At 34.8% G+C, this 27,891-nt stretch overlaps 1 protein-coding gene across 2 annotated transcripts; it reads right to left on the bottom strand.

The window, feature by feature from the left end:
- Window positions 1-4,716: 4,716 nt before the first annotated feature.
- On the bottom strand, window positions 4,717-13,531 carry LOC125779152 (probable cyclin-dependent serine/threonine-protein kinase DDB_G0292550). 2 transcript variants are annotated; one of them, XM_049459795.1, is made up of 3 exons: window positions 5,618-13,531; window positions 5,395-5,564; window positions 4,717-5,332 (listed from the first exon to the last, which is right to left on the bottom strand). In XM_049459795.1, the coding sequence occupies exon 1, from the start codon at window positions 7,402-7,404 to the stop codon at window positions 6,430-6,432; it is 975 nt and encodes a 324-aa protein (XP_049315752.1). In that variant the 5' UTR covers window positions 7,405-13,531; the 3' UTR covers window positions 4,717-5,332; window positions 5,395-5,564; window positions 5,618-6,429. The 2 variants fall into 2 exon arrangements, with proteins under 2 accessions (XP_049315752.1, XP_049315751.1); XM_049459794.1 differs by having other exon boundaries at window positions 5,395-13,531.
- Window positions 13,532-27,891: the final 14,360 nt, after the last annotated feature.

The following is a 27,891-nucleotide window of genomic DNA, read 5'->3' as shown; positions in this document are numbered from 1 at the left end:
CCTCAACAGTCGCCATGGCGAAAATCCACGAATTGCGGTTCGAACTGCTTGACCATCCACCTTATTCACCGGATCTAGCACCAAGCGACTTTTTTTTGTTTCCTCAACTTAAAATTGCGCTCGGCGGCCAGAGATTTTCGTCAAATGAGGAGGCAATCTCTTTCGCGAACTCGTATTTTGCAGACAAAGACGCCAAGTACTATTTGGAAGGGTTGCAGAGATGGGAGCATCGCTAGGAGAAGTGTGTGGAGTTACAAGGAGACTATGTAGAAAAAAAAAAATTTTTTGAAAAAGTCGCGTGCATCATGGTTAGGTCGGTTATTTATCGGACAGCCCTCGTATACATAGTTTTGTACACATCTATGTTTTAAATTAAATTTTTTCATAATGTAAAATATCAAATCTGAAATCAAACTTTTAAAAATAGTTTATATATTTAAACATAATAGCATTCGACTCTGATTTTGAGTTATTTTAAGAAAATTTCAAACATATTGAAGACAATTTTTGTAATTACTACAGTATATCGAGACTGGCACCCCAGCGTTGTGGGAGAGCAATCAGCTGATGCGTTTCTACCGGAAAAATCCAAATCGAGGGAAATTCTCCGGTATCGTACCGTAAAGCGGACGGTGGAAGCGGAGTTGGCTAATCATTTACATTGCGCTCTCATAAGATAGGTCATATCAGCTGATTCGTGCTGCGGGTTTACGTTGTTCACTGTTTCTGCTATTATTAATTAAAGACGTTACTGACTAATACGGTTTGGGTTTCGCCTTGAGCAAAGCATATGAATTACTTAGAATTGACGCTACATTCACGAGCTACATAAGCGGTCATCATAATCAAAATTGGTGCCCTATGAAAATGCAACCTGAGAAGCTTCCGCTGACGAACTTTCGCTGATTAGCAAGAAGTTACTTCAAAGAGCAGCTCCGGTGACAAACACGCAACAACAGTATTATAGAATTAAGCTTTTGTTTGTTTGTGGGACCTTTTCGCGTTATCCGGTCATCCATTGTAAGAAGAAGTCATCACTTAACACTCACTTGGATGAAGAGGTGCGTTTAACAGGTGGTAGAAAAATTAAATTGTGCAATATTTATGCTAAGATACAAAACGAATAGTGCATTAAAAGATAAGCTCATAAAAATATTAAAACAAAAAGTTCCAAAATAATAAAAAAAATATTCATTTGTGAAACAAAATAAATACAGTGAATAACATCATAAATAATTTTTTATAAGAAAAAAATCATAAGAATGAAATTTGTATAAGGAATAAAATATCGAATCCGAATAATTAAATACGTCCGCCGGCTCTGCAAAATGCATCAGCTAACACTCAAGACGGCCCATCAAATACCTAACAAGCCCAAAAAAAGGACCAATATAATCACGTTCTCGGAATAAAACAAACGCTTTCGTTAGTGTCTGTAATATAACTCATTTCTTTATTTTCGTATCATTTACACTTATCCTATCTTATTTTAAAGCTTAATCCTGATTACTCTTCTAATGTCTTCTTGTTCTCTTACTCTTATTTCTCTTAAAACTAAGGTAGTATTAGTTATATGTAAATATGTAAATTAATATGTAAATGGGTGCTTACATTACTATATATGTATGTATTATATAGGCGATATGGAGGCTTACATTACTCCTCCCCGGCCAGAATAAGCAGTCCCTGCGTATTCAAAAAATATCCAATATTTAAATAACTTTAATGTTTCTCTAAACATTATTTATATATTTCGTTTTACTTGCGTTTTATATATTTTTTTAAATTGTTTATTATTGGATACTAGGTAATTTCCTTCTTGCTTAAAATTTACAATTTTTTTATATTTGGGTTTTGATTTGCTTACTCTATTATTATTTACAATGTTGTTTGCAAAACTGTCCGTTTCTACCCTATTAGTTTTTTGGTTTAACACATGTATTCTCTTAGATTTTCTCTCATGTACCATTTTGGTAAGTTTAGATATATCTTCTTGTGAAATTATATTATTTAAAAGATCTATTGGTCGATATTTGGTAGTACTATGAATAGTGTTGTTGTATGCTACTCTTGCTTTATATACATTTTCCATGATATCATCTTTATTATTAGGATCTGCATTGAAAAGTCGAATGTGTTCGTTTAGAGTACCATGTAATCTTTCTACGTCCGCATTACCAGTTTTCAAATAAGCTGTTGTTGTGTGGAAGTTGATCTGTTGGTCCTTTAAGAATTCCCTAACTACAGCAGTATCTAGCTCATTGTCGAAAACTACTAACTTTGGTTTACCTAAATATTGTATTCTCTGCTTGAGTGCCTTCAGTATCGATACCCAGGTCCTGTCTTCCAGGTTGTAAGCAGTTGCGTATTTCGTAAGTTTATCTATGCTTGTAAGATACATCGTGCCGCGTTGTGGATACCATATATCAAAATGAACGATATCATTGTGCCTTTCTGGTGTAGATGTAATGTTAAAGCTATGCTTTATTGGGGTCCTATCGAATTTCGCAAGTTTACATATTTCACAACTGTTAATGTATTTTTGTATTTCTTTCTGAAACTTAGGGTAGTAGTAAACTCTTCTCAATTCTTCATAAACTTCGTTAATACCTCTATGATTATTTTTAATGTGCGTATTTTGTATTAATTGTAAAAGCTTTTCTCTATCAATTATATCTTCTAAGATTGAATGTGCTTTTAACACCTTTAAGCTTTTGTTTCTCGCAAAATATTTAATATACAAAGATTGGAATTCTTTGTATAATTCAATATTTTGGCAATAAACTACTGCGAGTCCTTTCGCAGGTAGTTTTTCTCGCAGGAAATTCAAAAGGGCATCATTATTTGTTACTTTTAAGCAGTGCCGAATTTTAGTTTTGAACATAATTTTTGTTGAACAAGAATTCGTATTTGAATTTTGAATGAATAATTGATTTTTAAATTAATTAATTGGTTGTTCGGTTATTTTAATGTAGTCAGTATCATCGCTTTCTGCGCTATGCACTGTGTTAACATCTTCATCGAATAATTCATTTAGATTAATTACTATTTCACTATTTAATGATTCATAATTTAACCTACTTAGGCCGTCTGCGATTACGTTTTCTTTTCCTTTTATATAACTAATATCAAAATCGAACTCATTTAGCTTAATTTTCCATCTTTGGATTTTAGCATTTGGTTCTTTTATATTGTGAAGCCAAACTAATGGACGGTGGTCTGTTTTGATTACAAACCTACGACCGAAAAGATATGGGCGAAAATATTTCGTTGCCCACACTATGGCTAATAACTCCTTTTCAATTGTGCTGTAATTTTTTTCGTGACCGTTTAAAGAACGGCTGGCAAAAGAAACTGCTTTATTTCCTTGCATAAGTGCGGCTCCTAATGCAAAATTACTCGCATCAGTAACAAGTGTAAAAGTTTTATTAAAATCGGGATGAATAAGAATAGGATCATTTTTAAGCAACATTTTTAATTTTTCAAAAGCCGCTATATAATCTTTATCACAAGTATTAACTTTTATTCCTTGTTTGAGGTATTTAATGAGATGGTGAGCTATTTTGGAGTAATCCTTAATAAAATGTCTGTAAAACCCAGTTATACCCAAAAATGATTTTATTTCTTTTTGTGTTTTAGGTAATAGTATTTTTTCTATGGTTTCAAGTTTCTTAGGGTTTGGTTTAATACCTTCAGCAGTTACTAAATGACCCAAAAACTCAGTTTCTTTTGAGAGGAATTTGCACTTGTCAACTTGTAATTTCAAATTGGCTTGACCCAAACGTTTCAAAATTTTGTCTATTGCTTCTAAATGTTCTTCTATACTAGTTGAAAAAATCAGAACATCATCTAAATAAACTAAGCAGATTGAACCAATGTATTCTTTCAATACATGGTTAATCATACGTTGGAAAGTAGCCGGCGCATTACGAAGGCCAAATGGCATACGCATAAACTCATAATGCCCAGTGGCTGTAGAAAAAGATGTTTTTGGAATGTCATCGGGATGTACTTCTATTTGGTGAAATCCCTTGGCTAAATCAAGAGTAGAGAAATATAAACACTTTCCTAGTTTGTCGAAGATATCGTCAATATTTGGCATAGGAAATCTGTCTTCAATAGTAATATCGTTTAACTTTCGATAGTCAATTACTATACGCCATTTTTGTTCATTGGAAGAATCTAATTTTTTTGGAACTATCCATATTGGGCTATTATATGGACTACTTGAATGCCTAATTATGTTTTGTTTTAACATATTTTCAATCTGGTCATTAACTTCTGCTTTATGTACCTCAGGGTACCTATATAATTTGGAATACACTGGCATATCATGCTTCGTTAGAATTCTATGCTTTATTTCATTGGTAAAAGTTAAATTATCGTTCTTGTTGTAAAATACATGTTTATACTTTTTAATTATATTAGTTAATTTTTCCTTTTCATATTTTTCGAGATGATCTGTTTGGATTTGAGATAATATATCAGGTTTTTCAATTTCGCAATTATAAAAGCAGTTATCTTTATAAGCTAATTCATTATAATCTTCTTCCTCTTTAGATAAACACATTTAGGCAATTCACAAGCTTTGTTGTATGTCTTATGTCATATTTAATATTCTTAAAAAATACGACACTTGTGAGCACCCTTAACTGTTGTATGTCATATTTTGTCATATTTCTACACTTAATCAGCTGATAGTGAAAAATTAAGAAGACAGAAATGCCACAAGAAAGTCAGAAAAATAAAATTATAGCTTCTTTATGTGAAAATCATGCATTGGCTCTATTAGGAGTTGAATCAAGTGAGTATTTGCATACATTTCTTCATTAAATACAAATATTTATTTACTTTACTTTGCCAGGTGACGAAGAAGACGAAGCTATTGAAAGTTTTTTGATCAGCATGAGCTGTTGCATTTGTAATTTCATTTTTTCAATTTCTAATTTGTCATTAATTTCTCTTTTTTTAATTATATTTCTTTTTCTTTTAACTCTAATTCTTTTTCTTTGATTGACATTTCCCTTTCCCTTGCTGCAATATCCATCTTAAGCTTTTGCTTCCTTATTTCTGCGATCTCGCCATGAACCCGCATAATATCTGACAAGGCAGTTTTGGAATATATTCCTTTCTGCCTCCGAGTGCACACATTGCGACTTTGTAGTTCTTCAGCTTCAACTGAACTGCCCGCTTCAACCACAAATTCTGCTCCCGATGGACTTGCTTTCTAACAGCGTCACCAAACTGTCTTCCACTACTGCAGAACAATTTAATCTGCTGCCGAAAATATCGTCCAACTCTTCATAGAAAAAACACATTTTTCTTAAAGTATCTATAGAAAAAAATAATGGTCAAAATTAAAAAAAAAAAAGAAATTTTCTTAAAAGAATTTACTTTTTATTGTGTCGCCTTCCATACTTCCTGCGCCTGTCGACCCTTCCCACTCCTTTGCTTTGTTATAATTGTTATAATATATTGCGTTCTTTTGCGCACACTACTTTCCATCCTACCGTCAGCTGCGTGTCTTCGATGAAACGACCATAAAATCTTTGAGCCGTTGGTTTCTTTAAAAAAATTATTTGACTTTGTTTTGTTTTTTTTAATTAAAATGACAAACCTCGAAACTTCTATTTGCCATTAGGAACTCCACAATCGCTTTTTCTTCTGCCGCATTCCATTTACATATGTGCCGGATTAAAACGGCGGCGTTTTGGTTTACAATGCAATAAAATCATTTGCAACCACATAAACATCAAAATATTTTCATATTTCACTTATATTCAACTTAATTTACCTGAATATCGTGGTTTCTTTCCATATTAATAACGAAATTTATTAATTTCAAACACTTAAACGCCAATACTAAGAAAGTAAACAAATACAGCTAATAGAATAGCGAACTCAAGAAACATACCACGCGGTGTTGTATTTGTAAACAAATACAGCTGATAGAATAGCGAACTCAAGAAACATACCACGCAGTGTTGTATCAGTCATATTTTAATTTTGCATGTGAAACAACAACAGTGTTGGAATGACAGTCATAAAAAAATATGACAATATGACGATATGACACACTATGACACCTTGTGAATACCTTAATTGTTATTACAGCATTACTTGTAATTAATTGTCTACAAGGTATATTTATTATGCAGTTTAAATTTTGTAAAATATTATTACCTATAAGTCCATCAAAGTTTTCATTGAACGCGTATTCTAAAAATTCGCAATTATAATCTTTTATATTAAATTCACGAAATATGGGAAATTTGCAAAGTTTTGTAATTATTATCTCTCTACCTAATGCTTTTGCTACTACGTTTACATTTTGCTTCAAATTCGGATGACATATACCAGGATTAATTATACTGAATTCAGCACCAGTATCAATTATAAATTTCAATTTTTTTATAGGATTATTAATTACTATATATGGAAGTTTTGAGTGCCTGCTATTGGAAAATTTACGTTCGAATTTCCTATTTCCATTGGTTCATTTTGACTTCTTAAAATCGGCTGTCTAAATTGGTAATCATAATTATTATTATTGGAATTTGGTTTATTTCTATTTGTGTTTTGTGAGTAATTGGTCCGCTTCGTTTGACTAGTAAAATTTGAATTTCCTAGGTTATCATTACATGGATTATAATTTGTATTAGAATGTGGATTTTGATATGGAAAATTTTGTTGGGTCTCAAAATGCTGATTATGTTTATTACTCGTATTTGTAAAATGAAACGATTTCTTTTGAAAGGAATTGTTTTGGTTATTATAATTATTGCTAAAGTTAGTTCTTATATTTGTATTCAAATAGTCTCTTTTTGCAGGTCCAAACTGTGCATAATTTTGATGCTTTGCTCCTAATATAATTTTAAATGCGTCTTCTAATGTTTCAGGATCTCTGGCGAATATCATAGTACGTGTTGGTTCAGGAAGATGATCCCTAAAAGTTTTAAGTGAAATTCTGTTTACTTCTTCAGTCATATAAGTAGTGTCGCCATGAGTTAAATTTCTATTATGTATTCTGTTAGCCAGTTTATTTATTTTAAAATAATAATTTTCAATTGTCCCATGTAATCTGCAAGTTTTTAATTCGTCCATTAAGTCATTACTACTGTATTTTTCGCCAAAATTTTTTGTTAAAATTTCTTTCAAAATATGCCACGAATTTACATTAGAGTGCCTGTGAATGGCTTCCCTAGTTTTGCCAACACATTTGTTTTTAATATACCCAAAAAGTATATTTTGATTAGTACTATCAAATTCTAGAATAGATGGGAGAATATTTTCAACCTGATCTATATAATCTGGCAATTGATTAGTATCATTGCCGTCAAAACTTTCAATATTTTTTATGCAAGTTAAAACTAGGTTAAATCTACTTATTTGTAACGCTTCCATAGCTAAATATTTAATTCAATTTATGTATGTGTAAAAGGGAAACTAATATATTGTTAAAAGAAGAAACGAGAGAAAGTACCAATAAATAAAATAAAATATATTTACATATATGTATATATATATATATACATATGTGTATACTTATGTATATGTTTGTAAATCCTTGCTGTTACTCTTGCTGCCTTGCTGGACGTTTGTTGCTGCTGTATTAAGCTCCAGTTGATTACAGTTGTTGTTATTTTAGTTTCGCCAAATATAAATGCACAATTATTGTTTTTGTTTTTGACTTCTCTTTTGTTTTATGGTTTCTCTGCTGCACTGAAAAGTTTTGTTGTTGTGTTACCCTTTTGAAACGTCTTGAATATTATAGGCACCGTTTCAAAGAGATTTAAAGTTCCTTTCACCTTCACAGAGGTCGCAAATTCAGAGTCATCCGCTTTTAACCGCGACTATCTGACCTTCATAGAGGACACAATGACCGTTGCTAGTTGTTGTTTGTGTTTTTCGATGAGTTCCTCTAATCCTCTTATTTTCGAATGTGCGCGTTTTATATTTTTCTTTATTTAGTTCGGCTTTTTTTTATATTTATTTTATTATTAATAGGTTTTTTATTTTGTAATTGCTTTTTTTCTATAATATACAACTCCTTTGCTCATTTAATTAAAGCATTGTTTTGCTCAGCACGATTTACGAAAAGATTGTTTGATTTAAAGAACTAAATTTTCGCTCAGCGGCTAATTAGAAATGTTTCTCACATATTTTTTTTTGTTTTTAATTATTTTAAGGTGTTGCGTTTCGCGTTGTTTTTTTTCGAGTTTTCACGTCACGTATATCACGTGATCTTTATGCTGTCTTTCTTGTGGATCCCGTTTCTTTCCCCAGGTATCACCTTGATTGCCCTTGGAATTGCTAGAGGTCACCGTCAACCACACATTATAGAGAATTGATAAGTTTTATAAAAGTTATCAATTTAAAGAAAACCTGTAACTTCCCACAAACTGTTAAGCTTATTTTATTTAATTTCACCGCTTTGACAATGTTTAGTTTTTATACACTTTTTAAGCGTTTTTTTTTTTTTTGTAAAAATGTTTTTTTTTTTTTGTTTTGTTTTTAGCACTGGTACAATTGTTTTCTTCTTTTTTTTACGTTTATTCAAACACAAAAGTCTATTTATTTAAAAAAAATTACGTATTTATAAATATATGTATTAAGAATTTTAAAATTTGACTCTGATCAAAAATATTATTCTTAATAACAAGTTTTCCTCGTCGCCAATCACGTTCTCGGAATAAAACAAACGCTTTCGTTAGTGTCTGTAATAGAACTCATTTCTTTATTTTCGTATCATTTACACTTATCCTATCTTATTTTAAAGCTTAATCCTAATTACTCTTCTAATGTCTTCTTGTTCTCTTACTCTTATTTCTCTTAAAACTAAGGTAGTATTAGTTATATGTAAATATGTAAATTAATATGTAAATGGGTGCTTACATTACTATATATGTATGTATTATATAGGCGATATGGAGGCTTACATTACTATATACATATGGTTGTCAAAAAAGTCTTGCGGTATTTTCGCTAGTTGGCGCTGAAAGCGCGTAGTTTTAGTTTCGTTTGTCGCATCGGGTTATGCTATACCTTTTTGGAAAGCTCATTTCACGCGTTAACACGTGTTTGATTGATTGTCGTTTCTTTTGAGTCGTTCGTGAGTTATAGCGTCGCAAACATGGAGCAAATTAAAGAGAAAATACGGTATATTTTACAGTACTACTACGATAAAGGCAAAAATGCATCTCAAGCCGCCAATAAAATTTGTGCCGTTTATGGACCCGATACAGTTTCCATTTCCACCGCACAACGATGGTTTCAACGTTTTCGTTCTGGTGCAGAGGTGGTCGAAGATGCGCCATGCTCCGGAAGGCCTGTCGTCGAAAATTGCGATAAAATCGCTGAATTGGTCGAAAGAGACCGGCATAGTAGCAGCCGTAGCATCGGTCAAGAGCTGGGCATGAGTCATCAAAAATTCATTTCAATTTCAATAAAAAAAAAATCAATAAAGTACCGCAAGACTTTTTTGACAACCCAATATTTAAAGTAATTCCAAAAAAAAAATTATTCCAGTGAATGTTGAGCAAAATAAATAAAGTGAATAATATCATAAGCAAATTTTTATAAGAAAGGAAATCAAAGACATTTGTACAAGGAAAAAAATATCGAATCCGAATAATTTAATACGCTAGGACTCAAGACGGCCTATCAAACATATAATAATAGGAAATGCGGACGCAGCCCTCCAATCATAGAATATCCCTTTACATTACCATTTAATACATACTATAAACACATATGTATGTATACAGTCCACTAATCTTAAACATCTATTTTCAAATATATTGAACATACGTCCATACATACATAAATAAACACATAAAAATATATGAATTTATATGCAACACACATACATACATATATGAGGCACGTATGCATCAGGGTGGGTCGATTCCGGACTTTTTTCGATTCGGGATTTCTAATAGTGCGGAAAAGTTGCCTTTGTACTTCCTGATTCCAATGCAACTTTTTGTTTTGAGATCGGATTGCATCTTAAACCCCAACTCCGGCCTTGAAATTTCGGAAATTCGCTTAAAATCGTGAAATTGTCTACTTAGCGCCTGAAATGCAAAATGTATAAAAAAAAAATTATTTGTTACGTCATTTGCTACCGAAATGGTATATGTGATCATGGCCATAGGACGAACCGTTCCCGAGATACGAGCGAAAATGCGGCGCGCCACAGCGCAAGGTGAAAATTGTTGCAGCTCTCAGCTAACCTGTATTGGTCACCCAGAACCCACCGCGTGGAGGTGCTCTTCGGGTTCCTCCCAAGCCCAACCCAACCAACCAACCATATGTCAGGCTTGTTTTAGTCTGAATCTGTGTCAAATTTATTGATAAAATCCGATTTTGTACTAAACTTTGGCACTTGTTGCCTAGATTTCAGTGTAGAGCGTATAAAACGATCACGAGATTGGGAGCCAATAACTTTAGAAGATGCCTCTGTCATCAGTTTGACGGTTCTCTCAACTGCCACGGTGTGAGAGGGGAATTCACTAAATATCCATACATCTGCAGTGTCTCCCAACAGCCCTTTTATGAGTTCTTCGTTAAAAACTGAACAAAGAACTGGTGGACCAGTCAGGGTAATAGTCTTCCAGTTAATCATATCGTAATAATTATTAGCTTCGAAATTCAGCTTTGGCACTTCATTACATCTAACCCTTCCATTTACAGTGTCAGACTCTGCTTCTCTGGCTGCCAGAAGACGGTCAAGGGCCAACTTTCTGACTTCTATCCGTTCGTCAGTCATCATAGAAAGCATTCTGTTGGATGGATGAATCGACAACCTTGCGCAGTTTAGCAGGTAAGTATCTCGCCCTTTGGATTGCAGCATAGAGATGGCGCGAGCCATCTTTGTTTGAACTGTTGAATCTTATTGAGAACCACAAAGGTGAGTAAACTGTAAGTATGTACTTGACCAAAATCTTTATTTCCTTTGTTGGTTTGTCAGTAGAAATATATAATCTCAGAATTTTATTTGCACAGGTGAGCCAGCGAGATTTGCACATGTTATCTGGATGCATCGACGTTAAATCTGAGGAACATTGACCGGAAATAACAGCTTCTGATATTTTATAGAGATACGCTTGCTATGTGCTAAGTTGGGTCGGATTAATAACCTAAGAAGGTAATTGGTAGGATGGGAAACTTTCAAATTTGACAACAGGCAACTTCTCACAATCAGGGAGCAGTTCACCTATGTCGCCAGAGAATGTATTTGGACTCTTTGAGACACCATCTATGTGTTCGAAAAGAGCACGAAATGGAAGTTCGTTGAATTGTAGAAGACAACCAACCCACTGTAATCAAGAACTAATCTTGCATTTGTCAGTGACAAAGCTAGTCTGATCCTCTGTTATCAAACCTGCTTTTTTGGCATCCAGAAAAGCAGATGAATCAATCAAGGCTTTGTGTTTTGTTTGGTTTTAGAGGATGGAAGAGAAAATTCATCATCAGCATCGTTTTTGGAAGAATCCATTTGCGACGCACCTGCATTGTTGTCGTCTGTCTGAGAGTCTGGCTGATCTGAATGGTCTCGTGTTCTAGCTGATACTTTTCTGGTAAGTGTTTATGTTGAATGACGTTTTGAAAGCTTTTCTTTACGTTCATTTTTCTTTGTAATTTTTTTTGTTTCAGGTAGATCAACACTTCCAATGCAACCAATTCTTCTGGTTCTCTGGTCCAAGAGAAATGGTTGATCATTGATAGGACCTTTCCTTTCCTTTGGACAAGTGCAAGAAGAAAACTACATGCATTTACAAGCAGCGATGCCAAATAATTTTCCGGCAGAAGAGACAAAGTCGTCTCTTTTAGAGCTCAAACCTATTGGGTTCCTTAAAAACATTTGTTTAAGAGTCAGAAATTTCTTATGGTATGTGGTGGGCATTTTTATAACTCTGGTGTGTGATACTATCGGAATAGATGACTTTTTGAAAGTATTTTCAACCTTTTTTGCAACTATTTCTGTAACCTCTTTACTCCTAGTTTCATAGTTGTCGCTTCGGAGTCGCCCTATACGAAATCTTTCAAACTGATAACACAAAAGAACATCTTGGTAAGTATGTAACTGGGACTCAGAGAGATTGTACGGATATATGCCAAACACAGGACATTTCTGTCTAAATTTAAATTTAGATACAGACATTTTGAGTTCTGTGTTCTGTTGAGAGAATATAAGTGATAGCACTCGGCAAAATCAACGAGAAGAGTGAAGGAACTCGATGAAAAAATATTTATGTGGAGACCAGGAGACGTGTCGTATGGCGCAGGGAAATGAATCTAAGTGATAGAACTCGACGAAATCACCGACAAGAGTGAAGGAACTCGATGAAAAAATATTTGTGTGGAGACCTATCCGAACTTGTCCTTTGGCGTAGGTGAATGAATGTGAGTGATAGCACTCGGCGAAATCAACGTCAAGAAGTGCGGCCGCAAGCCGATTTTCACCTTGCGCTATGGTGCGCCGCATTTTCGCTCGTATCTCGGGTACGGTTCGTCCTACGGCCATGATCACATATACCATTTCGGTAGCAAATGACGTGATAAATAACTTTTGTTTTATACATTTTGCCATGAGATGCGTATTTCAGGCACTAGGTAGGCAATTTCACGATTTTAGGCGAATTTCCGAAATTTCAAGGCCGGAGTTGGGGTTGAGGATGCAATCCGATCACAAAACAAAAAGTTTCATTGGAATCAGGAAGTACTAAGGCAACTTTTCCGCACTATTAGAAATCCCGAATCGAAAAAGTCCGGAATCGACCCACCCTAGTATGCATTAATATGTAATACGCATGCACTCAAATTTACAAACATACAAATATATTTACTTAGGTTAAGATGTATATATGCGATAACCTATTGATAAGATATATATTTAGGCAATGCACTTGAAAGTCATCCAAAACCATATTATAATACATAAAGAATGCGATAACACACTTGCACACACGTATTGCATTGTACAGTTATAAGCAACCCAATGTGGTGTGCAGTCCATACACATATGTACATATATTTAATTAGATAAGTAAGACTACAAAAATAGTATATAAGGCTTACAAATTTAAAAATAAAATTAGAATGAATAATGACAGGTGCATGTTCCCGCGTATTCATTTGATCACATAAGCCGTTTTATTACGAAACTAAACGCTGTGCAAAAACTGCGAGGAACGGCAAGGTCAACCAGGCGACCAAAACAATTACCTCCGATTTTTTTAAAGAATAAACAGTTAACAAAAAAATAGTTAAAAATGTCGAACTCTGCGGACATGTTACAAAGGAAATGTGATCTGCGCGTAGAAGGGATCACTTTTGAGAAGAAGCTGCGCCTAGAAGACATTAGATTTGAGGAAATACATAAATCTAGAATATAAAGGGAAGAGAGTCGAAGATTATAGGAAGCGAGTCGAGCAGCTCAAAATGAAACTCGCATCCAAAGAGATGGAGATAGGAGCAAGGGCAATAAGCCCAACTGATGAAATAGGATGATAGGCCTCATAGAGCAGGCAATAGAGAAAAGAGCAGAAAAAATTCGATCTACAATTGCAGAGGCAAGAATAAATATAAATACTGGAGACGAAACTGAAATCGAATTGTACGAAGACCGTCTCAAGAATTTATGAAGCAACATGGAAAGAAATATCCACGAATTGACACTCCATTACTACAATTCATATTTTAATGTTGAGATAGAAGATCTATCTTGTGATGTCACTCACATTATGAATAGAATACTAAGGTGCAAAAAAAAGCGTCGCCGATGTGAAAGAAAAGTCGACAGGATACCTTTGAAATGAATTTGAAGAAATAGTTATGAGCAAACTGTCATTAATTCAACACAGAAAGGCGCATAGTCATCGTGTACGTCACTTAGTTGACGAACATGACAGGATCACAAGCTGCGAGCACCTATCCAGTAGTCACTTTTGCCACCCAGAGAATGTTCAAAAATCAACATGAGCGTTGGTGCCAAGAGGTACCATTTAATACTCGTACTTACTATAAACACATATACAGTCCACTAATACTAAATATCTATTTTCAAATATATTGAACATATGTATGTACGTACAAACACATAAAAATATATGCATTTATATCAGCGTTGTCCATGGCCTATGCGCACAATAGCGCACGGACAGTGCCAGACACCTCACACCAACATGTCGCGACAAGTGTCTGTGAAAGCACGATTGTGCTACTGTATTCAATTTCGTAGGCAAGCAAAGCAGAATTTTGCGATCAGTTGACGCTAGAATAACCAACGCAAGCATAACGTGCACACAGTCACGTTGGACAACACTTATTTATATGCAACACACATATATATATGAGGCACGTATGCATTAATATGTACCCTGCCAACCACGGCTACCCAATTATGTTAAATATTCCAATAATACAACTACAAATTTTTTCTCTAAGCACTAACACCAACGCACATTTTCGGGTTATTTTTTGTTTCTGTTGTCATTGTTGTCGTTTGCAAATTTGAAAGGACGTTTAATATTTGATATAAGTACGTTTTCTAGATTTCTTTTAGTAAATTTTGGTTCTTCTTTGTGTCTAACGCTTTTTTAATTTCGAATGAAACCTTCTCTCCTTGTTTCTAGGTAATTTTTCTTTCTTGTATTATGTTAACAAATGGTCTTCAATTTTGCTTCTTCTAACCGATTTTGAATTATGCTATGATTAATTTTGTTATTTTGAACATCTAAAGGATAGTACGCAGCTCTCAAGTAATTGCTCAAGAAAAGAAATACATTATTTCTCAAGTAATTTGGACAGCTGGTTACGCATTGTGAATGATCCACATTAGAAGAGCAAGAGAGAATAAACAAAGTAAACAAACTTTGTGCGTATGTATGTATGTATGTATGTGTATGGTAACACAAATATTTTCATTGAGATTTAAGGAATGTTGTTGATGATTGGTTGGTTTTATACAACATTTCAAAATGGAATATACTTTATAATAATGATTTCAACTAATTTAGGATGAATTTGACGATTACTTCGAATTTCCTGCAAGAAACAATTGTTGATTTGATGTTTCTTCGCAAAACCAGGTTTGCCATATTCACATTTTATTGAAAAAAAGTATTAAAAATTAGTACTAGATTTCTTGAGAGCTGCGTACTAGCACAAGTAACTTTATCGCAGGAACGTTTCTGGACCGTTTCTTAAGCGTTTTTTTATATGAAGTTTTTACGTTTCTTGAGAGCTGCGTACTAAGCTTAAAGGTGAAGCTTTTATTGTGGTATGAAATGAATTGTTATAAAGTTTTACGGCTTTACACATATGAATGGTAATTGGAACATTTTTTTTCCTAAATTTAGTGTTCTAAAACGTTTGGTAAGAGTATTATTTATTCTTGGCATGAAATTCTGTATTTTCTCTATTTAAAAATTGGAATAATGCCTGAATGTCCTACTTCGATTTTATGGAAAAACGACATTTGTTTCTTTAGTTCGTATTCATCTTCGATGTCTTTGGTAAAGATTTTCTTCATGAGAATGGCTAGTTTAGACTTCTATTGAAAGCATTGTTTGGTCTTGTTGTTGACCAGCGTTTAAATCTTTTATTTGCAAAATTTTGTTAAGGGTCATTCCCAAATTTTCGGAATTAACCATGTTTATTTCATCACTGTTAATTCGACTTAGAAAATCTGCTATTTTGTTTTCTTTATCGGTAATATAATCGATTTTATAACCGTACTCTCCTAATTGTACTAGCCAACGTTGTAGTCTTGGATTTATATCCTTACCAGAATTTTTCTTCTGTAGCCATTTAAGTGGTTGGTGATCTGTTTTTGGATCGAATTCTCTTCCATATAAGTAATAAGTAATAAGGTCTGTAGTATTTTACTGGCCACACTATTGCTAATGGTTCCTTTTCGATGGTTGAGTAGTTTTTCTCGTGAGTATTTAATGTGCGTGAAGCTTATGAAATTGGATGGTCGTCTTGTGTGAGAACTGCGACAATAGCAAAGTTGCCAGCGTCTGTAGTTAATTTAAATCTTTTGTAAAAATTGGATATCTTAAAAAGGGGGGGATTTGTAATGATATTTTTTTAAATTTTGAAAGCGGTTATATAACTTGGGTTATTAACGTTAATTTTTGCACTTTTTTCAGATATGCGACCATAGGATAAGCTATAGTTTCCTATAGAAGCCGGTAATGCCTAAGAAAGATTTTATTTGATTTTCAGAAATTGGAAACTTTAGTGTAAAAATTTGTAAAAATTTTCTTCTTATTATCTATATGTTCTAACAAAGAAGTACTAAAAATCAATATATCACATATCTTTTTTATAAAATCTCGAAGTACTGGGTTCATAAGACGTTGGAATTTCGATGAAACATTTTCAAGACCAAATGGCATTCTTAAGAATTCATAATGTCCTAACGGAGTAGAAAACGGTGTTTTCATTCTACCATTTTCATCTACCAGTATTTGATGAAATTCTTTCGCGAGATCGATAGAAGAAAAATATTGTGCTCTTCCATGATACCATCGATATTAGGTATCGAGAATTTATCGCTAATAATAATTTCATTTAATCTCCTGTAATCGACAACGGCGTATGCCGATGAGATTGATATCATCGGCCTCAACACTCGCGCCGTTAGTTCTGCTTTCTCCGGACTGTACAAGGAAGTAACGCAAATGGGCAGTGAACGAGGGCAAGACGAAATATCTCCTGTCATCAAACAAATAGTCATCGCACTCGCGACTTGGCTCTCACGTCACTGTTGACAGTCATAATTTTGAAGCTTTGAACCTTTGCGCGTTGGTCACGGCGAATATCGCTTTCGATGGAACGGTGGGCTGTATGAGATATATAACGACATTGACATAGTTCAGCGAATCAAGAGACAGCGGCTGCGCTGGCTAGGCCATGTCGTCCGAATAGACGAAAACACTCCAGCTCTGAAATTATTCGACGCAGTACCCACCGGGGGAATCAGAGGAAAAGGAAGACCTCCACTCCGTTGGAAGGACGAAGTGGAGAAGGACCTGGCTTCGCTTGGAATACCCAATTTGGCGCCACGTAGCGAAAAGAAGAAACGACTGGCGCGCTGTTGTTAACTCGGCTATAATCGCGTAAGCGATGCCTACGGCAGTAAAGAAGAAGAATCGATAACGATACGCCATTTTTTATTTTCGCCTGCATCCGCTTTTTTAGGACTATCCACAAAGAGCTGTTGTAAGCAGAGTTGCTTTCTCTAATTATATTATGTTCTAACATTTCTTTTATTTGTTTTTATATTTCTAATTCATGAACTTGTTTATACCTACAAGTTTTCGAATAAATATGTAGGTATATCGTTTGTTGTAATAATTTGATGTTTGATTTCATGCGTAAAAGAAAGTTTATCTCCTTTTTTGAAAAATAATTCATTAAATTATTGTAATAGAACTTTTATCGATGGGATTTCTTCGATATTTAAATGATTCAAGTTTAAGTTTTTCATATCACTGAATTCGAGTGCGCAAATTTCCATTTTTTCATAAAGAATTCGTTGATCGAAATGGATAATGTTTCGCTTCACTTTTAACTTTACTATAATAGCTTCGTATTTGTTGCTATTAAAATTTATTACTTTCCGTGATAAAGTACCTAAGACATTAAATTCTTTCAGAAAAGGTGTTACAATTTTATATTTTACTAGCTGACCCCGTAGCCGTTGTCCTGCTCGAAATTATGTATTTTGAAATGAAAAGAAAGTTAAATTTATTACTTAAATTTTATTTCAATGTAACGCAGCTTGATAAACAACATTTTTTGGTTTCTGTTCCGATGTACAGAAAAGATGGTTTTCCAACTCCTGAGCACGCCACATATATCTGGCCGTGTGAAAAACAGAGCATTTCCAAATTTATGCCACACACAATGTGACTTTTCTTGTGTCCTGTTGATTGTCATCTCAAATACAATTTTCATTGGAAACGGAATACGTTTGAACTGAAATGGCAAATCGTTCGAACTCAAAAGAATTCGTAGAATCAAGCATTCTACCCCTTGTATTCGATAGGTGCGTCACAATCAGTCGGCTTCTATTACACAGTTTCGGCGCATGCAGATTGCGAAACATAATAATGACAGATCCAACTTTGAGAGCCTCCAAAGCCTCTCCAAAAGATTCCACTGAACAATTCACGGTGTCGTCTTCATTGTCAAGACGATCGATCGATTTGTATGAGCGCAAGTCTCCCAGAATTTGACTTTGCATCTTCCAGTTTAAGTCAACAACATCGGTATTTTTGGCAGCTAACATCGCGTGTGCACTTAAGGAAACGTAGTTACGATAATTTGGCCAATGTCCAAAAATTCGTGATGAGTTCATCTTTCGTGAATTGATAAACGGCGGATGAAATTGATATCAAATCACCGGAAGTATCAACCGGAATTGACCCACTTCCAATTATTTAGCGAAGACGATGTAAAATTTGAAGGCTGATATGTCGAAATATTTATCGCGAAAAGTGTGCGAACTTCATTTTCATTCCAGTGATTAACATGTTCCAGCAATTGTAATTGCTGGCTTACTTTTCCAAAACTTACACACACCGTACCATTCTCAGTACGCAATGACTCAAATAAAGTTGAACCGCGTACATTAATCAATAGCAACCGAATGTTGAAACAATAGTCGTTTTTCGGGTGTATTAGGTAAATTCGTGATAATGCATTAGTTGATAACACACCTGGATGTCCATCTACTGGTTGGCCTTGCTTTCTGCGTAACTATGTCTTCGACGAAGCATTCCATGTATAATATCAAGGTATTTCCGCCGCCGGGGGAAGCAGAGGAAGAGGAAGACCTCCACTCCGTTGGAAGGACCAAGTGGAATAACCAATTTGCGCCACGTAGCGAAAAGAAAAAACGACTGGCGCGCGGTTGTTAACTATGTAATTAATCACTTTGTGTGAAACACACATAAAGTTTTCATTGAAGAATTTTCAATAACTTTTATTTGAATAGCCGAATAAAAAAGCGGGCGCCCGAAATTGAACCATTCAAATAATTTACAAATCAAAATATTGAAAAACAAAACAAACAAAAATTAAAAAAATTTCTATGGAAAAAAAGTTACTTTTTGACATTGCCCAATTTTCCGACTTTTCCTCATGAAAAGTATAAGGTATTTTATTTCTAAACCTTCCCCGATCCACAACGAACAACCTCTGAAAATGTCATCAAGATTGCTGCAGCCGTTCCTTAGCGTTACTAACAAACAAACACTCATTCGTTTGTATAGGAAAAAGAAAAGGGATATTTTTAGGGGTTTCCGGCAATTATTCGAAATTTTATTGCCGTAAAAATCCTTGAACCTCAACGAACATTTAAAAAAAGAATTGGCCAAAGTGGTCCAGGCGTTGTTGAGTTATGCGCTTAGGAACACATATTGCGATCTATTTTTTTTATATGTAAGATATGTAAAACTTTAATATTTTTTCAAAATAAAACCATTCTACATTGATACATATTCTTAAAGGCGCGAGTGTTATTAGCAAATATAAGAATAATTAAATTTTATATTTATGCCTCTTTTTAACTGTGGTAAATTAATAAATGTTTACCACAGAAAAACGTTGGGTGCAAATAAGCAACTTTGCCTAATAACGGGATCCAGAAAATTCTTATTCAACGAAACTGGAAACAAATTTATAAATTTGCTCCGGATAAAACTGCAAAAACCTGAATTAAAATCAATAAGTAGAGCGTATTAGTGCATATAAAGTAATAATAAATAACAAAAATTCATTCGTCTGTCCGTTTCAAAATATTCAAATACTAGCAAATATCCGGCGTACTTTGTTACGCCGCAAAAACTGAAACGATGAGGGTATTGGAAAGAGTTTAATGTAGTTTAAAATGCAAATAAAAGAATACCTTTATTCGTACATGTAAACACACATACATGAGTATAATGTGTATCTTATGTTAGACTTACAAATATTTACTACCCATATTTGAATTAATTGCAAACACTTTCAAATTCATTAACGTTATAAATAATTTGTTTATTAAATTTTTTTTTACAGAAAAATTAAAAATAGATAACAAAAAGGTAACAATTCAAAACTCTTACTTAAAATAAATAGGATTGTATAGAGTAAATATTAATTCAAGATATGAAATAAGGTATACTATAATTGATGTATTTTGGAACAATAACCAAAAAGGATATATTTTAATTATTAAAAACTTTAGTGAATACAACATTTTTTGTTTTATTTCCATTGCCAGAAATGAAAACAGTTTGTTTTGCGGGGAACCAATTCGTGACAGAGCCACATACATATAACTGACCGTGAGAAAATACTTCGTTTCGAAGATCTATGCCAACAGTATTAAATGTTTGCCCTTGGGACTTATTAATGGTAATCGCAAAACACGTCTTAACGGGGAACTGTACTCTTTTGAAACTAAATGGAAGATCTGTAGGTATCATTGGTATCCGAGGGATCATTGTGCTTTCGCCTGCTGCAGGTTCGGTTAAAATGTTTGCTTGAATGATATTAGGCATCAAGTGCGTTATCTTCAGTCGAGTGCAATTACATAAATTGGGAGGCTTAAGATTTCGTAGAAGGATTATTGGCGTACCAATTTTAAGTTCTAGTTGAAATGGAGGTAGTCCCGAGGGATTAAGAGAGTTAAGAAACTCCGTTGGATAGTGAACAACGTCTCCTTCATCTGTCACTGTGTCAAAAGAATTGTAAATTTTATATTCTGATAATATTCTTTGACAAACGGCTTTGTTGATTTCGTCTGCAGCGGAATTCGTCGAAGTAATTATAGCTCACTCATATAACCACTTAGAATCTTTGTGGTGCAAATTAATAATATCTGGATACACGTTATCAATAAGTTGGTCAACTGTTCTAACACAGGTTCCTGCAATATCTGGCATTGTTACATAACTATCTTTGGTGACAGATTTGCAACCGTTACCTATTTTAAGTAGGAACTCTGCAAACCGATTGGATGGTCCAGCTCCACAAAGATTTATTCGCATATTGGCAGTCAATTTAAATTTTGGTGTTGCGTTCGGCGCTGGCAATAAACTCCCAATAACGTGGTAAACTTGTCCATGTATTTTAAACGTTGGCATGAAATTACCCTCCCTAATTTCATTACCACCAAACGAAGTCACAACCATTGCATTTTCTTATATTTTTTTTTAAGTGACAGGACGACTGATGCTCACCTCAAAGCAGCGCTTTGATTGTCAGCGAAGGCTCACCTATATGTCTCACTTGCATGTCTCTTGCTACAACACAAACCTGGTGCCTCTTTCACCCACTTTTTAGCCTCACAAAAATTGCAAATGCCATTCATTCGACCAATGAATAAAAGGGAATGGTCCAAATAATTACAATCCTGTCTATAGTTAAACGCTGATTTGAAAGCAATCGCCCCTTGTCTATTCTGCATCATTTGCAACCTTACATTCTCTACGCGATTTGCACTCTCGTCGACCGTCTCATTTCATCTTAGCTGAATTTGCCGTCTATTTGATGAGGATCTAAATAATTGAGATTTTGCTTTTGGCATCTCTGAAAGCTTTTATTGTAAAAACCCTATATTTATTATTAACCAAATTAGTTTCGCTTAAATCTAATCTTTACCTTTTGATTTAAAGACAATAAATTTCCAATTTTACTCTACCATTTGCAGAATACGATCATAAATACAATACAGTACCTGGCCATTGAATTACGAACGGGCAATATTTTCGAACAGTTTCAAGTTTGATCAGCAATAAAAACTAAACCATCGCTCGTAATTTAACTTATTTCGGCTTTATTGATGCAACAATGATATTTTTTTGTCTTCGTGACGCTAATTGCAAATATATTTAATATTTGGTAATACTACCCTTATTCGCTAATACGGCTGCGATCCTATTAGGCATACTACGAATGCAATTTTTTATTTTTATATGCAAATTAACATCATTTTCCCATACGTCCTTGATGTTTTCTTTGAGAATTGCAATTGTTGTGTTTTTTTGTTGGTAGACCTTGTGTTTCAGATATGCCCAACAATTTTCAATTGGGTTTAAGTCGGGGGAATTCCCTGGCCATGACAGCACATCCATGTTCAACGAATTAATGCAATTCATGCTCGATCTGGAGATATGGCAAGGAGCACCATCTTGCATAAACGTGTAGTCGCTTGCCGGATACCTTAGCCTTTCCAAATATGGCAAAAAAACATTTTCCAAAACATTTATGTATTGGTCAGAGCGCATTGTGCCTTCGACGAAGTGAATTGGGCCAGGTCCTTCGTCTGAAATGCAGCTCCAAACCATCACCGAAGGAGGATGCTTTACTCTAGGAATAATGCAAGCTTCAGAAAATCGTTCTCCTCTCCTCCTCCGCACATAATTTTCCACTTGGGTGACGGCCTCTAGACGGCATTCATCGCTAAAGATGACCTATAAAAAACGTAAAAATAAAAAAATTAAATATGTCTGCTTTAATTAAGGAAAAATTAAGAATGTAATAAAAATGTGTGAATTACCTTGCTCCAATAGGAGGCGTCATAGGTTCTATGCAGCCTAGCCCACAAAACACGTCTTTTCTGCATCAGCTGTGTTAATTTCGGCTTTTTAGCAGGCCTCTTGCACTTCAGTCCATTTTCGTAAAAACGTCTACGCAAAGTACGGTTCGAAATTTCCACACCATAGTCCCTAACTGCTTTAAAAATGCTTTCAGAAGTTGCGGTACGAACTTGCAAAGCTTTTCGAACAATCAACCGGTCTTCCCTGTCTGTAGTCTTCCGGAGGTCCTTGCAGTTGTTCCTGTTATTTCCGAAAACAGCGGCTTCATCACACCCCGCGCTTAGTTTTTTTGCCAATTCAGCCACCGATGTCTTAGAAATTCCAAGATTTTTGGCTATTGTGGAATAACTGGAATTTCCAGCTTTTAGAAAAGCTACAGCTTGCATTTTTTTCTCCTTTTGTATGTCGCGCTTTCTACCCATTCTCTATAAAAGGACATTAATTCTTGAATAAGCAGTGATTAGGTACACTCAGTAATTAATAAAGATTTTTTTAACTTGTTTTTTACTTACGCTCTTTCTTTAATCTTTAAATAATACCAAAACACAAAAATTTTCACTAAAATTTAAAATTTTATTCGCTTTATATTCACACACACGCGTCCACGTTTATGTACTAGTGACAAAAAAAACTTCGGTTACAATAATTGTCAGCCGATAACTATAAAGTAGGCAAGCTTATCCGAATATTATACCGTTAATTATACAGTAGAAATATAGGCAAAGGATGCTACCCAGGTTGTAATTTTGTAACTTTCACCATAAATTAAAAAGATTGTCAAAACAATTAAAAATATTGAATATGCTCCCCGTTCGTAATTCGATGGCCAGGTACTGTAATGTTAGAAGAAACCAGCAAGTATTTCGCAGACACACATGAAAACCACATTACATCTTAATATTTGATTTTATTGGTTTTTGGATGTTCCTTACGGAGAGCGTTCTGTTTTTATTTTCAATGTGCTTTGTTACAAAAAAGTACAAAGACAATAAGAAAAGTAATTCAAGCAACGGTGCGTTGCTGCAAAATAAGTAGCTGTAAAACAGAATAAATATAGTTGACACTGTATTTACATAACTACATACATGCATACATACGGCAATTTATGCGAGCATTTGATTGTGCTGTTTAGCGTTATTTCACTTGTTCTGCGATCATTTATATATGCAAACTTTTTTGCTTTGTACTTTACTTCAATAAGTTATGTAGAAAAGATGTGAGAGATGGAAGAGAGAGTGCATACATATGTACATATGTATGTACTTTACTTCATTACGTTATGCTGGAAAAGATGTGCAGAGATGGAAGAGAGAGAGAGTGCGTGCGCAAACGATAAAGGGCACACGCACACACACAAAGCGCGCTTCGCTGTAGACTGCGTTTGGTGAACGAAAAACCTTATGCTTGCAATATTTTTGGTTTTTCAAAAACTTCAACCCGAAAGAAAAAGGATTTGATTTCGGAAAATTAAAAAAAAAAAGTATACCACTCGCGAGCCTAGAGCAAATGCTTTATTTAAAAAAAAAAAATTATAAAAATCGCTTCAGAACTTTAGGAGATTAGCCGTTACAAACATTTTTCATATAAGCGATTTTATATAATTAGTATAGATGTTGCCAGTATTGCTATTGCGTATGGCGTAACAGTGTTGTCTAAGCTAATTTTAAACTACTTATTAGGAAAAAAATATATCTATACAATAAAGATATGGCAAATTAACCAAATACTTTATTCAAGAAGTCTGCATATTTAAAATCTAAACCTAAAACTATATAATAATATAGTAGTTTTTCTATGTAAGGAGTTGTAAGTAAAATATTGTACATATGCATCGCTAAATGCTGAAATTCTGAGACTGCTACCGTATAAAACGGTTAGACCAAAGGATATTCAACAAATATTTTGTTTTAGAAGTACTACTACCGACTATATTAAAAACGAACCCTAGAACTATATAATAACAATATGGTAATTTATTTTATGTAAAGAGTTGTTAATGATATATTGTAAATATTTACGTTGCTTGCGCTGAAATATAAAACGTAAAGAATATTTGTGATTAAAAAAATGAATACTTAAATTATAAGAAACATCGGCTCTAAAATTTTCTCTTAATATATCTTACAATGTTAATTTTTTTTTATTGTTCAAACGAATTATTATAACCTATAATATCAAATTATGTTATAATATATATTTCTTCCGGTACCCTCTTAGTAAAATTGAACTTTCGAGTTTGTCCATGAATAAGTTAATTAAAACGCTTAAAAATATATCGCATATTTATTCATATCAAAATGGTATAATATAATTTTTTATTAACAGCATTAAACAACATTCCATAGCCAAAATTGAAAATTGTTGTAAATAATTATTACAGTATTTTATGCTTTTTGCAACCCGTTTTGACCTCTCGTCACCCTGACTCAGCATGATTCACCAGAGGCGGCCATGATGGTTTTATTGTGAACGTACACAGTTTCTACTGTGAATGGTCAATCTGTCAATGCTGTGTTAATATATTAAGGAGTGCTCCCACACTAGCTTCTGTCTCATTTACACATTAATTTGTCTTAAATGCGTTTTTTAATACTTCACTGTTTGATTTTTTGTAGTTTTCAAACCTTTTCCTGACAATAACGAACACACTAAAAAGAATTATCAAATTTGGTTCAGTCGTATTAAAGTTATGAGCGTACATACAGTTTGGCGATTCATTTTTATTTAGATAGATTTTGTTAATTCCGTGATAGTTCCATAGCATTATGGTTTGGAAAGTTTTTCCGTTTGAAAATTTTCGAATATCGAATAAGGCGTTTGGTTTTATGATGCTAGTTGTTGAACCTGTATCTATTAGGCATTTAATACTGTGATTTCCTATTGTTGCTGTTAGTCCATTCATTGCTCTGGGTACCAGGCCTCGTCGGAATTGCTGGGAACGAGCATGCAGACAATGCCGCAAAGTACTTTGAGTCAGCACCGACTCTTCTCCATGAGTTACATGACGAAAATGATCTTAGAAAACTGTTACAAAAGCATGTACAGGAAAGAAGACGCGCGGACTGGAGAAATTTCCAACACCCGTATAAAAACTGCAACCCACTTCGAAATAAAATTTACTACCCTAGCAATATATTTCGACTGCAAGCAACCGTATTTACACGTTTAAGAATCGGCCATACACAAATCACACATCAGCACCTACTCACCGGAAATCCTAAGTCATCTTGCCCTTTCTGCTCCAACACACTATCCGTGGATCACATCTTACGCACCTGTCCAGCTTTAGAGAGTATTAGGCATAAACACTTTATTTCTGCTCAAATTAAACACTGTTAAAAATACCATCTTTTGAAAATATTATATGTACGAGGGCTGTCCGATAAATAACCGACCTCAACGTGAAGCTAGCGGCACATCTGAAAAAAAAGTTTCTACTTCAAATTGTGCATATTATAATAGCTACTCGCCAAAATTTCAGAAATTTATCTTGCGCAATTATCTGTTGACAGTCGTTTTTGTGAGTCTATTTCGGTGATTTCCCCAAAATGGAAAAAATTGAATATCGAGCTGTAATTAAATTTTTATTTTTGAAAGGCAATACGCCTTCACAAATCAAAGATGAGTTGGACTCTGTGTATGGTGACTCTGCACCATCGTTTACCACCGTAAAATTTTGGGCCGCTGAATTTAAACGTGGTCGCAGGAGCTTGGAAGATGATGAACGTCCTGGGCGTCCAAAAACTGTAACCACTAACGATAACGTCGCTAAAGTTCATCAATTGGTACTAGACGACCGCCGGATTAAAGTTAGGGAAATAGCTGAGATTATGAAGATGTTAAAAGAAACTGTTTGTCACATATTAAACCAAGATTTGGGCATGAGAAAGCTGTCCGCGCGTTGGGTGCCGCGTTTGCTTACGCTAGACCACAAACGTGCGCGCATGAACATTTCCAGCGCTCTGTTGGCTCAGTTTAGAGGCAATAAGACCGAGTTTTGGCGACGATTGATAACTGTAGACGAAACTTGGATTCATCGTTATACGCCCGAAGCAAAAAAACAATCTAAACAGTGGAGAAAAACTATAACAGGAGCATACTACGTATCGTTATTGGACAAGCTAAAAGGAGAAATTTCGAAAAATCGGCCACATTTGCAAAAAAAGAAAGTCTTGTTCCAGCAAGACAACGCACCATCTCACACCTCAACAGTCGCCATGGCGAAAATCCACGAATTGCGGTTCGAACTGCTTGACCATCCACCTTATTCACCGGATCTAGCACCAAGCGACTTTTTTTTTGTTTCCTCAACTTAAAACTGCGATCGGCGGCCAGAGATTTTCGTCAAATGAGGAGGCAATCTCTTTCGTGAACTCGTATTTTGCAGACAAAGACGCCAAGTACTATTTGGAAGGGTTGCAGAGATGGGAGCATCGCTGGGAGAAGTGTGTGGAGTTACAAGGAGACTATGTAGAAAAATAAAAAAAAAAATTTTGAAAAAGTCGCGTGCATCATGGTTAGGTCGGTTATTTATCGGACAGCCCTCGTATTTATAATTTTTTAGTGGAATGTAACATACATAATATGATATAATATAGATTTGTTATAATATCGGAGTCGATGGCCAAAGCTGCTCGCACTCCTCCTTATCATTAGGTTTAATAGCCTGTATATTTTTCCTAATAAATGTAATAATAATAAGGAGGATGGAGTCATGTGTAGAAGTTCACGCAAGTGAGGAAAGTTCTCTGATCGCCATTCACTTAGGAGTGGCCAGAAACGATTCTTTTACATATGACTCAAGCAGCTCACGACTTCCGGTCTTTGACCAAGTATCCTCTGGGCAGCCTAAGAACATCCGTTTGAAGGCGCGCTAAAGTGAGAAGGCGAAATATCCCCTACTTAGGGTTGTGCGCTGGGTTTGGGACCCGCCACGTAAAAAAACACCCCCAATGAAAATCAACTATAAGCCTCGGATGAGAGACCCCCCTTTTGATGACGACCATGGCAAACGAAATAAGGACTACGAATTGAGGGCATGCACCTGGAATGTCCGGTCCCTTAATTGGGAAGGTGCCGCCGCCCTGCTGGTTGATGTCCTCGTGAAAATAAAGGCTGACATCACCGCCGTCCAAGAAATGCGATGGACGGGATAAGGACAGAGACGAGTAGGTCCTTGTAACATCTACTACAGTGGCCATATAAAGGAGCGCAAGTTTGGTGTTGGATTCGTGGTGGGAGAGAGACTCCGTCGCCGAGTACTATCATTCACTCCGGAGAATGAACG

Source organism: Bactrocera dorsalis, chromosome 6 (assembly GCF_023373825.1).
Source record: "Bactrocera dorsalis isolate Fly_Bdor chromosome 6, ASM2337382v1, whole genome shotgun sequence".
Taxonomy (NCBI): domain Eukaryota; kingdom Metazoa; phylum Arthropoda; class Insecta; order Diptera; family Tephritidae; genus Bactrocera; species Bactrocera dorsalis.
Note: the sequence above shows the minus strand (reverse complement) of the source record. Positions and strands in the feature narration are given on the sequence as shown.

What these genes read in the sequence shown, in the direction of transcription:
- LOC125779152 (XM_049459794.1), bottom strand. Translation starts at nt 7,404, where the DNA reads ATGGAAGCGTTACAAATAAGTAGATTTAACCTAGTTTTAACTTGCATA.